This window comes from Schistocerca cancellata, chromosome 8 (genome assembly GCF_023864275.1).
Source record: "Schistocerca cancellata isolate TAMUIC-IGC-003103 chromosome 8, iqSchCanc2.1, whole genome shotgun sequence".
Taxonomy (NCBI): Eukaryota; Metazoa; Arthropoda; class Insecta; order Orthoptera; family Acrididae; genus Schistocerca; species Schistocerca cancellata.
The window spans coordinates 528,241,999-528,256,670 of record NC_064633.1 but is presented as its reverse complement, the minus strand read 5'-3'; the positions used below and the strand labels follow the sequence as shown (position 1 = coordinate 528,256,670).

General features: G+C 37.5%; 1 protein-coding gene across 3 annotated transcripts in view; it reads left to right on the top strand.

Moving 5' to 3' along the window:
- The window catches only part of LOC126094599 (alpha-N-acetylgalactosaminidase-like), a 77,365-nt gene that overhangs the window by 19,875 nt on the left and 42,818 nt on the right, over positions 1-14,672 (top strand). For all 3 annotated transcript variants that reach the window (XM_049909071.1, XM_049909070.1, XM_049909069.1), the window contains 4 exons: positions 6,913-7,087; positions 7,594-7,768; positions 12,705-12,799; positions 13,058-13,219. In XM_049909071.1, coding sequence (XP_049765028.1) covers positions 6,913-7,087; positions 7,594-7,768; positions 12,705-12,799; positions 13,058-13,219 — 607 coding nt within the window. The remainder of the gene's footprint in view (positions 1-6,912; positions 7,088-7,593; positions 7,769-12,704; positions 12,800-13,057; positions 13,220-14,672) is intronic.

Genomic DNA, 14,672 nt, shown 5'->3' with positions numbered 1-14,672 from the left:
TTTCCAGTATCCTCGCCATTATTTTTGCTACTTGGGATATGAGTGTGATCCCTCGACAGTTGTCACATACTTTCCTGTCACCCTTCTGTGCATTTAGTAGTAACTGTAATTGTGTTGATTTGAAGACAAAAATATCAGCTTATTTAAGACACATGTACTTAGGATGTCATATGAAATTATCTTCAATGGTAATTAAGTTACTAAAGAAATAATCAACATACATGACCAAAAATAATACTGTGTTAAACAGGTAACTACACTGAAGCAACAAAGAAACTGGTATAGGCATGTGTATTCAAATACAGAGATATGTAGACAGGCAGAATATGGTGTTGCAGTCAGCAATGCCTATATAAGACAACAAGTGTCTGGTACAGTTGTTGGATCAGTTACTGAGTTACTTCTACTACAATGGCAGGTTATCAAGATTTAATTGAGTTTGAACATGATCTTATAGTCAGCACATGAGGAATGGAACACAGCATTTCCAAGGTAGCAATGAAATGGGGATTTTCCTGTATGACCACTTTACAAGTGTACTGTGAATATCAGGGATCCAGTAAAACATCATCAAATCTCTTATATTGGTGCAGCTGGAAAAAGGTCCTGCAGAACAACTGAAGAAAATCATTCATCGTGACAGGAGTGCAACCCTTCCACAAATTGCTGCAGATTTCAGTGCTGGGTCATCAACATGTGTCAGCATGCTAACCATTCCATGAAGCATCATCAACATGGGCTTTTAGAGCCAAAGGCCCACTCATGTATGCTTGATGACTGCACAACACATAGATTTACACCTCGCCTGGGCCAGCTGACACCGACATTGTGCTGTTGATGACTGGAAACATGGTGCTTGGTTGGGCAAGTCTCATTTCAAATTGTATCAACCAGATGGATGTGTACAGCTATGGAGACAACCTCATGAATCCATGGACCCTGCATTTCAGCAGGGGACTGCTCAAATTGGTGGATGCTCTGTAATGGTGTGGGGCATGTGGAGCTGAAGTGATATGGGACCCCTGATACATCTATATATGACTGACAGGTGACAGTACGTAAGCATCCTGTCTGATCACATGCACCCATGCATGTCCATTGTGCATTCCGACAGACTTGAGCAGTTACAGCAGGGCAATTCAACATCCCACATGTCCAGAATTGCTACTGACTGGCTGCAGAGACACTCTTGCTTGCCTTGAAACGTGCTTTTCAGAAGATATCTCCACCCCTCATACTCTTACGGGTTTATGGACAGCTCTGCAGGATTCATGGCGTCATTTCCCTCCAACACTACTTCAGACATTAGTCGAGTCCATGTCACATCATGTAGCACTTCTGTGTTTTTGCGGGAGCCCTACAAGATATTAGGCAGGTGTATCAGTTTCTTTGGCTCTTCTGTATATATGTCTTGCACAATGTTTTTCACAGATCATTTAATTCTTGTCTTTACTTCATACTACACTTTTTAACTAGCATTTGTTTTTAATATCATACTGGTAGTGCAATTTGACAAATAAACACTCTGAACAAATGGTCACAGTACATCTTGAAGTAATGGTTGCACACAGATGAAATGTGACTGACTATCTTGGATAGCAAGTTCAGAACTGTGTATAGCTTCCCCTAGCTGCATTGCAGTCCTGCAGTTGTGCAAAAAGTCTATCATGTAGTTGTCAGATGACCTCTTAGGTCACTCTATTTCCACATCTTACCACAATTGATTACTGGATGTTGCCAGTATCACAAACAGCATCAAAGGTCTTCTTGTCATCTCCCGCATCTCATGTATCCATAATGGGGGCACTGAATTGTTGACTGAAATGCCTGCAGGGCATTTGACATTTATCTTGGTAAGTGCACTGGATAACAAGAGAACTGTGTACAGTACACTGTCTTCAGTGTTCTGGAACAGCAATATGACTTTTTTTAGATAAAAAAATTAACATATTTTTGAAAGTCACCTTTTAGATCAATGAACTTTGTCTAATGTTTTATCTCAATGAATACATTCCATCAGTGGGGTGTTATTCTATCCTGCCTTATCATCTTCACTGAACTCAAAACTACCTCCCCTTTTTTTCCTTCTGAGGAGGTCTCTTACAGCCATCACTATTATGTTGATAATTATACAAAGCATACTGCTGGTGAAGGTACAAGTTGAATAAAAGTATGTTTGAGCTCCTATACACCTTGAAGTTCTCCTTCAATAATAACTAGTTTTTGGGCTTACAGCTCAGCTGTCTTTTTCTCTACATTATTTACAGATTGTCATGTTCATTTCTGTGAGACTGTTATATTTGTGGCGCCGATGAGGTCACCACCAGCATCGATATGCATTCGTCTTTGGAATCTGAACATTCTCTTTGGGCAGTTCCGCCATGTCAGTTCTTTGTGAGCCTTGCATGTGTTTAGGTGAATAAATGTACTATTGCAAAATGAGTGTTGTTTAGTGTAACCAACCTGAACTTCCCCCTCATGTTCATTGATGGCAGCAGAAAATAATTGCTTGGGCAACATAACATGTTCAATTCATAGCCTGGCTGAAGTCCACACTGCAATCTGAGGAAGACAATTAGGGGAAATTGTCAGAACATTTTGCAAATATATTGACAACTTGGCTGCAAACCCAAAAACTCGTAACCACTGAACTGCACTGAGAAAACCTGGAAAACCACAATAATAAAATTATTGACGTTGACAGGGGACTCTTCCACTATAGCCAATCTAATACAGAGCATTGGTGGACCCATACTGATTTATGGATTTATATTTATTTAGCATCCATGACACCACATAATTGAAACAAAATGTGTCTGATTTCACCCAGAATATACAATCAACAGTAGTCACAGGACTTCACTTACCAATTGGCTGCAAATGAACAATGATACTGAAAATAGCAATCAGTAATGCACACAAATTTAGTAAATATTAGATACATGTAGAAAGAATTGGAATATACATGCTTGATGAAACATATGTAGTATGCATAGGAAGTGCATGAGATGGGTTTGACAACAATGATTACCAAAGTACACAGGGCAACTAAAACAAATAGAAATATATGTATATGCAATAAATTAGCCGGCCGCGGTGGTCTAGCGGTTCTAGGCGCTCAGTCCGGAGCCGCGCGACTGCTATGGTCGCAGGCTCGAATCCTGCCTCGGGCATGGATGTGTGTGATGTCCTTAGGTTAGTTAGGTTTAAGTAGTTCTAAGTTCTAGGGGACTGATGACCACAGATGTTAAGTCCCATGGTGCTCACAACCATTTGAACCAATAAATTAGATACAAAAGCAGTAGTGTCATTTCTCAAGGAAGAACTTGAAACTTTTGGCACAGGACATGGGCATGTAGAGGAACTGTGGATCAAGTTTAAAAGAATACACTGGATAGATACATATCCAATAGGACAGTTAATAATGGGGTGATAGATAAAGAGATGCTGAATGAATTGTGTTTGGCTGTCAAGAGAGCAATGCACAAAGCCATCATTGAGTGCCATAGTAGAATATTGTCAAATTATCTTTCACAATACCCAAGGAAAGTCTGGTTGCATGTAAAGGCTGTGCCACCAAAGTTAACATCCAGCCATTCACTGATGAGAAAGGAACTGAGACTGAGGGCTACAAAGCAAATGCAGGAATGCGTAACTCCATTTTCAAATGTTCCTTTACAAACAAAAATCCAGGTGAATTGCGCCAATTTAATCCTCATATGACTGAGAAGATGAGTGAAATAAGTGTTAATGCTAGTGTTATTGAGAAACAGCTGAAGTCAGTAAAATTCAACAAACCTCCAGAGCCAGATAGTATCTCCATCAGATTCTGTGCAAAATTTGTGGCTGAGTTAGCCCCTCTTTTAACTATAGTCCATCACAGATCTCCCAATCATAAAACTCTACCAGTACCTGGAAGAAAGCACATGTCACACCCACTAACAAGAAGGGCAGTAGGAGTGATCCACAAACTACCATCCAAAATCCTTTGCATCAGTTTGTTGCAGAATCTAAGAACACATTCTGAAGTCAAACATAATGAGGTACCTCTGGCATAATGACCACCTCCACACCAACCAGCCTGAATTCTGAGAACATTGATCATGTGAAATCCACTTCACACTTTTCTCAAATGGCATACTGAAAGCTTTGGTTCAAGGCAGTCAGGTAGATGCATTATTTCTTCATTTACAAAAAGCATTTGACTCAGTACCACATCCACACTTATTATCAAAAGTATATTAATTTGGGGTATCAAGCATAATTTGTGAGTGAATTGATGATTTTTTTGTAGGGATGGTGCAGCAAGTTATCTTGCAAGGAGGCATCGACAGATGTAGAAGTAACTTTGAGTGTGCCCCACGCAAGTGTGGTGGAACCCTTACTGCTCATGCTGTATATTAATGATCTTGTGGACAATATTGATAATAACTGACTTTTTGCAGATGATGCAGTTATCTACAATGAAGTATTCTCTGAAAGAAGGTGCATAAATATTCGGACTTCAAAGTTATACAAAGATTAGCAACTTACTTTAAATGTTCAGAAATGTAATATTGTGCACTTCACAAAACAAAAAAAAACATAGAATTCCTTGATTACAATATCAGTGAGAAAGTTGGAATCAGTTAACTCATAAAAACAAACCTGAGTGTGACACTTTGTAAGGATATGAAATAGAATGTGCATATAGGCTCAGTTGTGGGTAAGGGGTTGTAGACATCAGTTTATCAATAGAATACTGGGGAAATGCAATCAGTCAACAAATGAGATTTCTTTAAAAAAAATGGAACCTCATGCAACCCATCCTAAAATATTGCTCAAGTGTGTGGAACCTGTATCAGATAGGATTAACATGAGATACTGAACGTATACAGAGAAGAACACCATGAATGGTCACATTTTTGTCTGATCTGTGGGAGAGTGTCACAAAAATGATGAAGAAACTGAACCAGCAGACTTGAAAATGGGTGTAAATTATCCTGGGAAAGCCCGCTTACAAAGTTTCAAGAGTCTACTTTATATGATGACTCTAGGAACATGCTACAACCCTCTATGTATTGCCCATGTAGGGATCGTGAGGACAAGACTTGAATAATTACAGCATGGACATAGGCATTTAACCAATCATTGTTCTTGAACTCCAAATGTGAATGGAATTGGAAGAACCCCTATGAACTGGTACTATGGAATGTATCCTCTCCATGCACTTCATGGTGGTTTTTAAGAGTATAGGTGCAGATGTAGAAAGTAAGTGTGTGACAGTCTATAGGCCACTACACATTATCATCATACATCACATTACAGTATGATTATTACAATCACACACCCTGTTGCTGGAAATACTCATCCACATCTTAAGCCCAGAGCATCTGTCTGTCTATAAGGCTCTGGTTATGCTCTGGGATGAGGAACGTCCTACCCACACTACTCCAAAAGTAGCATTCCACCACCCACCCTCGAGAATATCCTTTTCCATCCCTCTTCCAATTCTGGTCCCAATTCTGTGCCCCATAGGTAATTTCCATGTGCTCAACACAGGTGCAAGACTGCTCCTTACACCCATCCACCACTCCTACCACAATTCAGGTGCAACATTTCCTACCCAATAAAATGCAGGTTCATGTGTGAAAACAGCTATGTTATTTATTAGATATGGTGCAATTACTGCACAGCATTCTATGTGGGCATGACAAATAACCAACTGTCTACTTGCATGAATGGCCACCACCAAACTGTGGCAGACTGTAAACGTGATCATCCAGCTGCTGAACATACTGCATACAACACAAATAACATCAACAGCTGTGTCATTTGGGTACTCCCTTCCAGCATTATTTTGTGTGAACTACGCAGGCGGAAATTGTCTGTCCAGCATATCCCATGTTCTAGCAATCCCCCTGATCCAGCTTCCAAGCTTCCACTAACCTGTTTCCCACTACCTCACCTACCATTTTCCCTTTTCCCTTATCTTCTGTCCACACCACTCCTTCCCATCCACATTGTGTACTGCCTTGTCCCACTACTTCACTCCCGTCTCCTCCCATGCGGGCAGTCTCTCTCTCTCTCTCTCTCTCTCTCTCTCTCTCTCTCTCTCTCTCTCTCTCCCCCTTTCACTCTCCATCTCCATCTTTCTCTCCTTCCCCCTCCCTCTCCCTCTCTCTGTATCTCTTATATACCTTACCCTCTCAAGTGCTTTCGTCTTGTTGTGCAGTCTCTGAGTTGTCTGTCAAAAGACCTGCCCCACTCAATTTTGTTACTCATTCCTTGCCTCGTTCATCCTTCCCTATCCCGTCATCACATTCATTATCCCAGGCAACTGCTTTTAATAATCAGTAATTAATAATTAGTCCTGCCTCAGCTTCAATAGTGTTCATCTGAATGTCTGTGTGGTTGTTTCTGTGAATAGATGGGCTTTTGCTACAAGAAGAGCAAGAGTTTGAAACTGTTTGTTGTTATGTGTTTCTATGCTGCAAACTTCAGTCTGATATAGGTGAGTGGTTGCCTTTTTCTTATTTTAGGTTTTGTTCCAACCAGGAATTTGCATTGTTGTTGAACTGTTAAATAAATGTGTTAGTAGATAAAAAGTAAAAGATTTTACTCTGCTCGAGGATTCCAGAGCTGTGTAACAAATAGCCTACATTTTTCATACTAATCAACTATGAATAGACAACAATCTGTATAGTATAACCATAATTCATGGAGTGTATCTATCATGTATTAATTTCTTGAAGTTATTGCCATTTACCTAGTTATTTATTCAAAAAGACCCACTGCAAGTGAAATCTTCAAAGGCAATTAAAGGATTTGACATTTTATATATTTATCTGTTTTTTCTTATATACAAATAAGCTGAAAGGGGAATGCTCTTTTTATGTGGAAATAAGTAGACTGGGTAAAATCATGTTTCAGTGAGCAGTTGTTCAAGAGAACAGCAGACCTGATGGTTTCTGAAGGATATGCTGATGTTGGTTATGAGTATGTCATTATTGATGACTGTTGGCTGGCATCATCACGAGATGCAAATGGTCGCCTCCAGCCTGATCCAGATCGTTTTCCAAGTGGTATTAAAGCATTGGCTGATTACGTGAGTTGAATATCTTGATATCAAGTTACATATTCCCCTAGAGAGTAATTTTATGTCTCTGTAAATAGAAATGATAAAAGGCAACAACTTGCCTGTTGCAGACTGCATGCATGGTTCATAGCGACAAATAAAAGCACAGGGATACCTTTGAAGCTATCACTCTTTTTCTACTGAAATTACACACCAAATGCATCCTCCCACAGTGGCACAGATTTGTAACCAGTCAGTGTTGTTCCAGCTATGGGTAGACCCATTTGGATGTCTGTGGGAGTATGATTGTGGTAGAAAAAGAGTGATAGCTTGAAATCTATTAACACATTTGTCCTGTTACATGTTTCTTTGTACCACACGTAGAATTAATTAAGGCTACAGCCTTTCCCCACTTTTGTTTATTGTTTGCTCTGGAATGTCTATTATTGTACCATTTTTTTCCATATCCCTTTCCATTTGCTTAAAGACTAAACAATCAACTGTGTATTAAATATCAATCATATGTATTTTTAAAGGTCCACTCAAAGGGTCTAAAATTTGGAATATATGAAGACTATGGGACAAATACCTGTGCTGGATATCCTGGTATTCTGGGGCACCTGGAAACAGATGCTCAGACATTTGCTGACTGGGAAGTAGACTATGTGAAACTAGATGGTTGTTATGCGGACACAAAAGATATGAATGAAGGTATAAGAACTTTATGCACTCCCTTCATTTTTAAGCTGTTAAAAATAGCTTCATATTTTTTGTGTACAATATTATTGTCGTTATTTTATAATTTGTGAAATTTTGTACTTAGAACACAAGAAACAAGAACTATAAACAATGTTGTTCAAATATATAACTTTCTTAACAGTAAATCTGAAGTAACAAGAACTATCTTGACATCATCATGACATGAATCATAATATTTCATGTTAATTCATTGTTTGTCTGGAGCTGAAGAACAAACAGATAATATAATACATTTTCGCTAGTAGCAGCAAGCATTACTAAAGTTTCTAACAAAAATAAACCAAAACACTCATACAACGTGGATTGACATAAATGTATTTTTGACAAAACTATCCATGACACACTAAGCCCTTGCTGCAGTATCTGCCTCTGTAATCTGAAGAGTATCCCCATTACACTCTTATGTCCTCTAAATGAACCCATGACAAAATATGTAATTCTTTTTTGTATCTTACACATCACATCTATTAATCATGCCAGTAAAGACTCCGGACTGATCAGCAGTATGCGAGGAATGAACAAACAAATGTTTTATTCACCATTTCTTTTGTAGGTAAATTAAATTTCATTATGATTTTTCCAATGAATCTCAGCCTGGCAAATATTGTTCCTACAATTAGTTGTAGGTGGTAATTCCACATTAGATTGTTTTAGAAAAATACTCCTAGCATGCCCAGTGATTGCTGCTAACACCTGAAACAGACACAAAGAAGTAATAATAATAATAATAATAATAATAATAATAATAAATGGTTTATTTGTCTGTAATAACTTAGCAGTCATGGACATAGTCAGTTTACAAACACAAGAACATTAAAATTATACACAGTAACATTAGAAATCTTTGATGGAGTACAAACATTAATCGATTAACAGTTGCTTTAATTTTGTCTTAAATATGTTTCCTTTTAACAATTTTATATTATTTGGCAATGTCTTCCAGCAGAAAATGGACTATGATCTGTTGCTCTTTTATTACTACATTTTATGGGTGCTCCATATTTTCTTTTACAAACAGTATAGTTATCAGAACATACCGTATTTACTCGAATCTAAGCCGCACTTTTTTTCCGGTTTTTGTAATCCAAAAAACCGCCTGCGGCTTAGAATCGAGTGCAAAGCAAGCGGAAGTTCTGAAAAATGTTGGTAGGTGCCGCCGCAACTAACTTCTGCCGTCGAATATATGTAGCGCTACACAAGGATGCTTTGTGGGCACAAAGATAAATACTGGCGCCAAAACCTTTTTTTTTTTTTTTTTTCTCCGCCCCGAGTTTCGACCACTGCATTTTCATACATTGTCCAACGAAGTAAATACAAATTCCGTATTGTTCATCTTCGAATGTAGCAGAATTTCAATGTACTATGAAAATCCGACTGGCAAGACTGTTAGGGATGTTTGTCAATATGGCCAACTCTACGTTCCGAGTTTTTTCCTACCCGTGAGAAGAGATGGTTGCTAATAGTAACCTGATGAAATGTGAATCACATGCAGTATTCTCTTCACCATAAGAATAATACGAAAATAAACATTTTGCCATGTATTCTTTCATGTTTGCTGCTCTCATTTAAATCCTGTCTGCCTAATAAACTACGAAACTAGAGTGAAACAACAGCAAACGCGGAAGAATATACGTATCGTGTCATGTTTATATTCGTATTATTCTTATGCCTAATAGTGATATAGTCAGAAATGAAGCACGGCAACTGACTAGATTTTAAATGTAAGATGACTAATTTCTGTGTAGGATTTGATGTACTAAAGAAGCGGCCACAAAGATTTTCAAACGGAGAAAAATTTGCGCCTAACTCTCGTTCAGAACATGTTCTATCATACGCAGTCTATTATTTGGTTCTTGTTGATCATTATCAAAGAAAGCAGCAGTGTAAGTAACAACAAACTGCAGTCTCTTGCCATTTTTTTTTTTTTTTTAATGCAGCGGTAGCGCGCACAAAAGCAAGTCATGCCGCGAGCGGCAGCACTGTCTTCGATGGTATCTCCATTGTTATTGTTTGTGAATGTTTCTTGCCGCTAACATATTTCACATACGATCAGAATCACTTTTGATTTTCTGCCAGGTTTCGAGACAAAGTTTCATTGTGGAAACTGTTATAAGCATCTCGCATTGAAGTCCGTGCTAAATTTTGAGCTTCTGTAAAATATCGCCAATCTTGGGAATTATGCATCTGTTTAAATTTGGCATGTTTGTTTCATTGTTTCTGCAACAGTGTTCTAACCCGTTTTGTGTACCAAGGAGGATCAGCTCCGTTGTTTGTTAATTTATTTGGTATAAATCTCTCAATTGGTGCTGATACTATTTCTTTGAATTTAAGCCACATCTGGTCTACACTTATATTATTAATTTGGAATGAGTGGAGATTTTCTCATAGGAAGGTGTCAAGTGAATTTTTATCTGCTTTTTTGAATAGGTATATTTTTTGAGGATTTAGGAAGCCATTCTTTATCTTCCTTTTCTTTTTGTACTTTGAGGAAATTCATCCTCTGAATCTCAGACAAGGATCTGATCTTGTCCTGGTCCAGCCTCTCAGTAACAGTTTCCACTTCTTGGACTTGTCTCATCAAGTCCCTGAGTTTCTATTTTATTTTCCATGTTCTCCATTTTGATCCCACGATAATTAGGGTCCATTGGGTTGACACCGTGGAACCCCACATGGTGCAAAGCTAATTAGTCAGGGAGGATATTCGGTATCACTTAGGCTCCATCAATGACACATTTTCCTTTGTGCCATGCATGATTTGACACAGATTGAATCATATCTTGGGTTGGGTATCTATCAAATTAAGGAAGGAGTATAGAAGTGGATAGGGGAAAGATGAGGCATTTTGGGACACCTTTTCTCTGGTTCATCCATTGAGGTCTGTCCAGTATGAGAGACCCTGCTAGTAGCTGTGCTACCACTGGCATAGGCCTCAGCTTGTTTCAAACATGCAAACCTTTCTGACCTCACAGACAGTACCCCTACAAGGCAGTGTCCGCTGAAGAGGCTAAATATCTTGGTAAGATACAAGGCTCAGAAATAAGATTTCTGAGACTCATAAAAGTCTGCCTGAGACTGGATAGATTTACAAATGGTGATGATCAGAAAGAATTGGATATTTTTAAAATACAATATAGAATCAGTAAAAATAAAAACAGGCAGCTTTGACACCTGACTAGAATGCAAGAAAAAGAATATCAGCATTAACTGGAATGATCAGATAGGCTCAGTCCAAGGGAAGGTAGGTGGCAGACATAGGTTGATTGGCAGGATACTGGGAAAATGCAGGCAGTCTACAAAGGAGATTGCTTATAGAACACTTGAGCATCCCTTCTCAAGTGTGACAAATATAACCAGATATGATTAAGAGGGGATATCATACATATATAGTGAGGACAGCACGAATCATCACAGGTTTGTTTGACTCACGGGAAAATCAAGGAAATGTTGCCAACAATTTCCTCTGTGACTGAAATAGATGAATCACTTACTCCTTGAAAGGAGAAGGAGAAGAAGAAGAAGCAGAAGATGATGATGATGGTGGTGGTGATGGTGATGACAATGAAGAAGATGATGAGTTACAACTGAAAATATTAATACCTTACAACAAAGTGCCAGAAAAATAAAAAAATACTAGAAAAAATGGAATTCTACTATGATAGCAGCACACTTACACGCTCAATAAGCAATAATAAACCTAAAGGAAAAATTCAGGATATGAGGGCTTATCATGTGGAAGATTATCATTATTCAGATTCAAGGTTAATGTGAAAATTTCAGCTAAAGGATGGTGGTCAGTCTAGCATCATGGAGAACTTATCACATGACCCAGTCATACATCCAATGTTCTACAGGTTAATAAATGATTACTTATAGGCAATTTTGTATTGGGAAAATAAAATAAAAAAAGATAAGAAGGTGTAGTAGGGATCAGAATACATTAAAAGTTGACCTGGAACAGAGAGAGCAACTCCTTACATTACAGAAGTATGATAGAAACTAAGTTAATAATCCAACTATGGCAAAAAAAAATTGCTACTTAGAAGAACAGAGCAAACAAACTGTTCCAAAATGAGTCTTTCACCCTATACTGGAGTGGGCACTACTGTGAAACTTTCTGGCAGATTAAAGTGCTGGATCATAATCCAAACCCACACCTTTTACGGTCAATGGTCTCACCAACAGAGTTTCTATCTATGCATATCTCACAGCCTGCCCTTTCAGCTTCAGTTCTGAAAGTAACTCTCTCCTAGGTTCTGAACACTTCAGAAGTTCTCCTACACATCTTGATGACCAGCACCCTCTAAAAAAAGGATATAGCAGAGAAGTTGCTCAGTCACATTCTGGGGTTTGTTTTCATAATTAATATTTCACTCTACAGAGGAGAGCGCTCTATGATCGTCTGAGAAATTAAAACTTTAAGCTTGATGGGGACTTGAATATGGATCCTAGCCTTTCACAGACAGTTGTCTTATTGATACAGATATGACTTATCCACCCATCTTCATTGTTGTAGTTCTGTCAAAGGTAAGGTTTTTGCTTTAGGTACTGGTTCAACATACAGTTTTAATGTGTCAGAAGGTTTCCAATAAACTTTTTCTTAAAACATCCAAGCTTAGTAAATGCAATTATGAAGTAAGCTGTGAAAATAAAATTGTATGGGAAAATGAAGACAGAAATGAATTATTGATAGCTTTTGTTTCAATAAGCATTTAGTGATGGAGAATTTGGTGTATGATAAGCAGAAGTAGAATGCTGCACAAGAAAAGAAAAACAAACTGAAGACAAAGAAACTGTATTTAATAAATAGCAAAACAATGCTCAAAGTCTGCAGTTTTATTGTATCATTTTTGTTCATTGCAAGCTAATAGAATTTGAACATCTCAAACAGGGTATCCAGAATTTGGCATGTACTTGAATGCAACTGGTCGACCTATGGTGTATTCTTGCAGTTGGCCTGTATATCAAGAGCAAGATGGCCTTCCGGTAAGCTATGTTTTTAATGTTAACAGCTGTTTTCTTCAATTGAGTTGATATTTTGGATGATTAAAACAAATTATTTGCATAAGCAGTTAGATAATTTAGTCAATCAAATAAACTACAAATGAAACCAAACAATAGCCTTTGAGGTGAAAGGATAGTAAAAAGACAGCCCTGCAGCTAAACAGACAGAAAAAAAAATTATTTTATATTTTCCTATGTATTTAGTGATCATTCAGTTCAAAACTGCACTTTTTATTTCAGGTTAATTTTGAGCTCTTAAAACAATATTGTAATCTGTGGCGCAATTATGGTGATATTGATGATTCATGGAACAGTGTTACAAGCATAATGAGCTACTTTTCTTCAAATCAAGACAGAATTGCACATCATGCTGGACCAGGCCACTGGAATGACCCTGACATGGTAAGTCTGAGAACAGAATTTCATGCAAAAGATAAAGAAGTGTGACAAGTGAAAAATAAGACAGACTTAATACAATAAAAAATTAAGATTTCTGGTAAACATAAATTTACAGTTTTGCAGACAAATAATGATGAGGAATATGTTGTGATGTTGCAAGCTATATAGAATTGCTATTCAAACTTTGTATAGCTGAACTAGTTTATGATACTGATTTTAAAACACAGATAAGGCAGGGTTGTCTGCTTTAAAAATATTTCCTTTTAATGAGCTCTCTGAAATCTCCTCCATCTTTGTCTTCCCTTGCCCTTACAAAAGGTGGGGCCATCTGAATTTGGAACCTGAGTCACCTGCCCCTCCTGTATAAACTTCCCCAATCTATCTCTTTCTTCTCCCAGAGAAAGGTACTAACATTGTTGAAAGCTAGATTAGATTTTTGCACATTTATATGTACCTGTGTGCAGTGCTTAGACTTTCACCTACTGAAGTACTGGTCAGCCATTCTGCCTCCTTGAAATTTTATCGTCTTCTACATTTGATAGACCTAACATTGTTCCAATGTAGCATCACAACCCATGTCTTTCTGCCCATAAGTATACATTTTGTGATCCATCTAATAATTACAGTCTTCCATCTAGATATGTCTTTTTTTCTCAAATATTTCAAAATTTAACTCCAATATAAATAAGTAGTTAGTTAAAAAATTGTAGATGACCAACATTTTATCATACAGTCTATGCAATTTTAGTTCAGATGGTAAGTTCCCATCACAATATTCACCCTGAATATGATTTACATGATGTAAAACTAACTAGCAGATTTACTAGTTTAAGAAAAATGCTTTGATGATTCATATTTCGTGCATATTTTTTCTACTGACATTTCTCTGGTCTGCAAAGTGACTCCCACGAAATTTTGCAGACAATATTTTAAACATGTCAATGCCTGAAGTTAAAATGTGGCTACTTGTCCCCTCTATATGCAATCCCCAAGAAAGCCCATCCCAAATATATCAAGAATGAGTGACTATAATGGGGTATACTTTTTGTGGTTTATATGAAACTATGTACTTTTTCAATGGTATTTGAAAGGATATTCAAAGAAGATTTGGATGACCTAACACTTGTGAAACTTCGTCATATTGTAACAAGATAAAAGTCCTGCCATCAGTATAAGAGGTTGCCATCACTACTATTGCTGATGGTAAAGTCTTTTTAAAAAAATACTAGAGGAGTAAGATTTACAGTAAACTTTTTACTTATCTTCTTTTCTCATAGTTGTCTCCAGTTCTGTATGTCTAGGGGCTTATTCTTGAAGCTGAAGTTTTTGACATTGGAGGTTCTCATGGCTCCAATTGACATATTTGACTTTGAAGAGTGCCCGTGCAGATTTTTTGTTTTTATGATAATTTATTCTCTCATATTTTACTATATCACTCTGTCTTTTGAATTTTCAC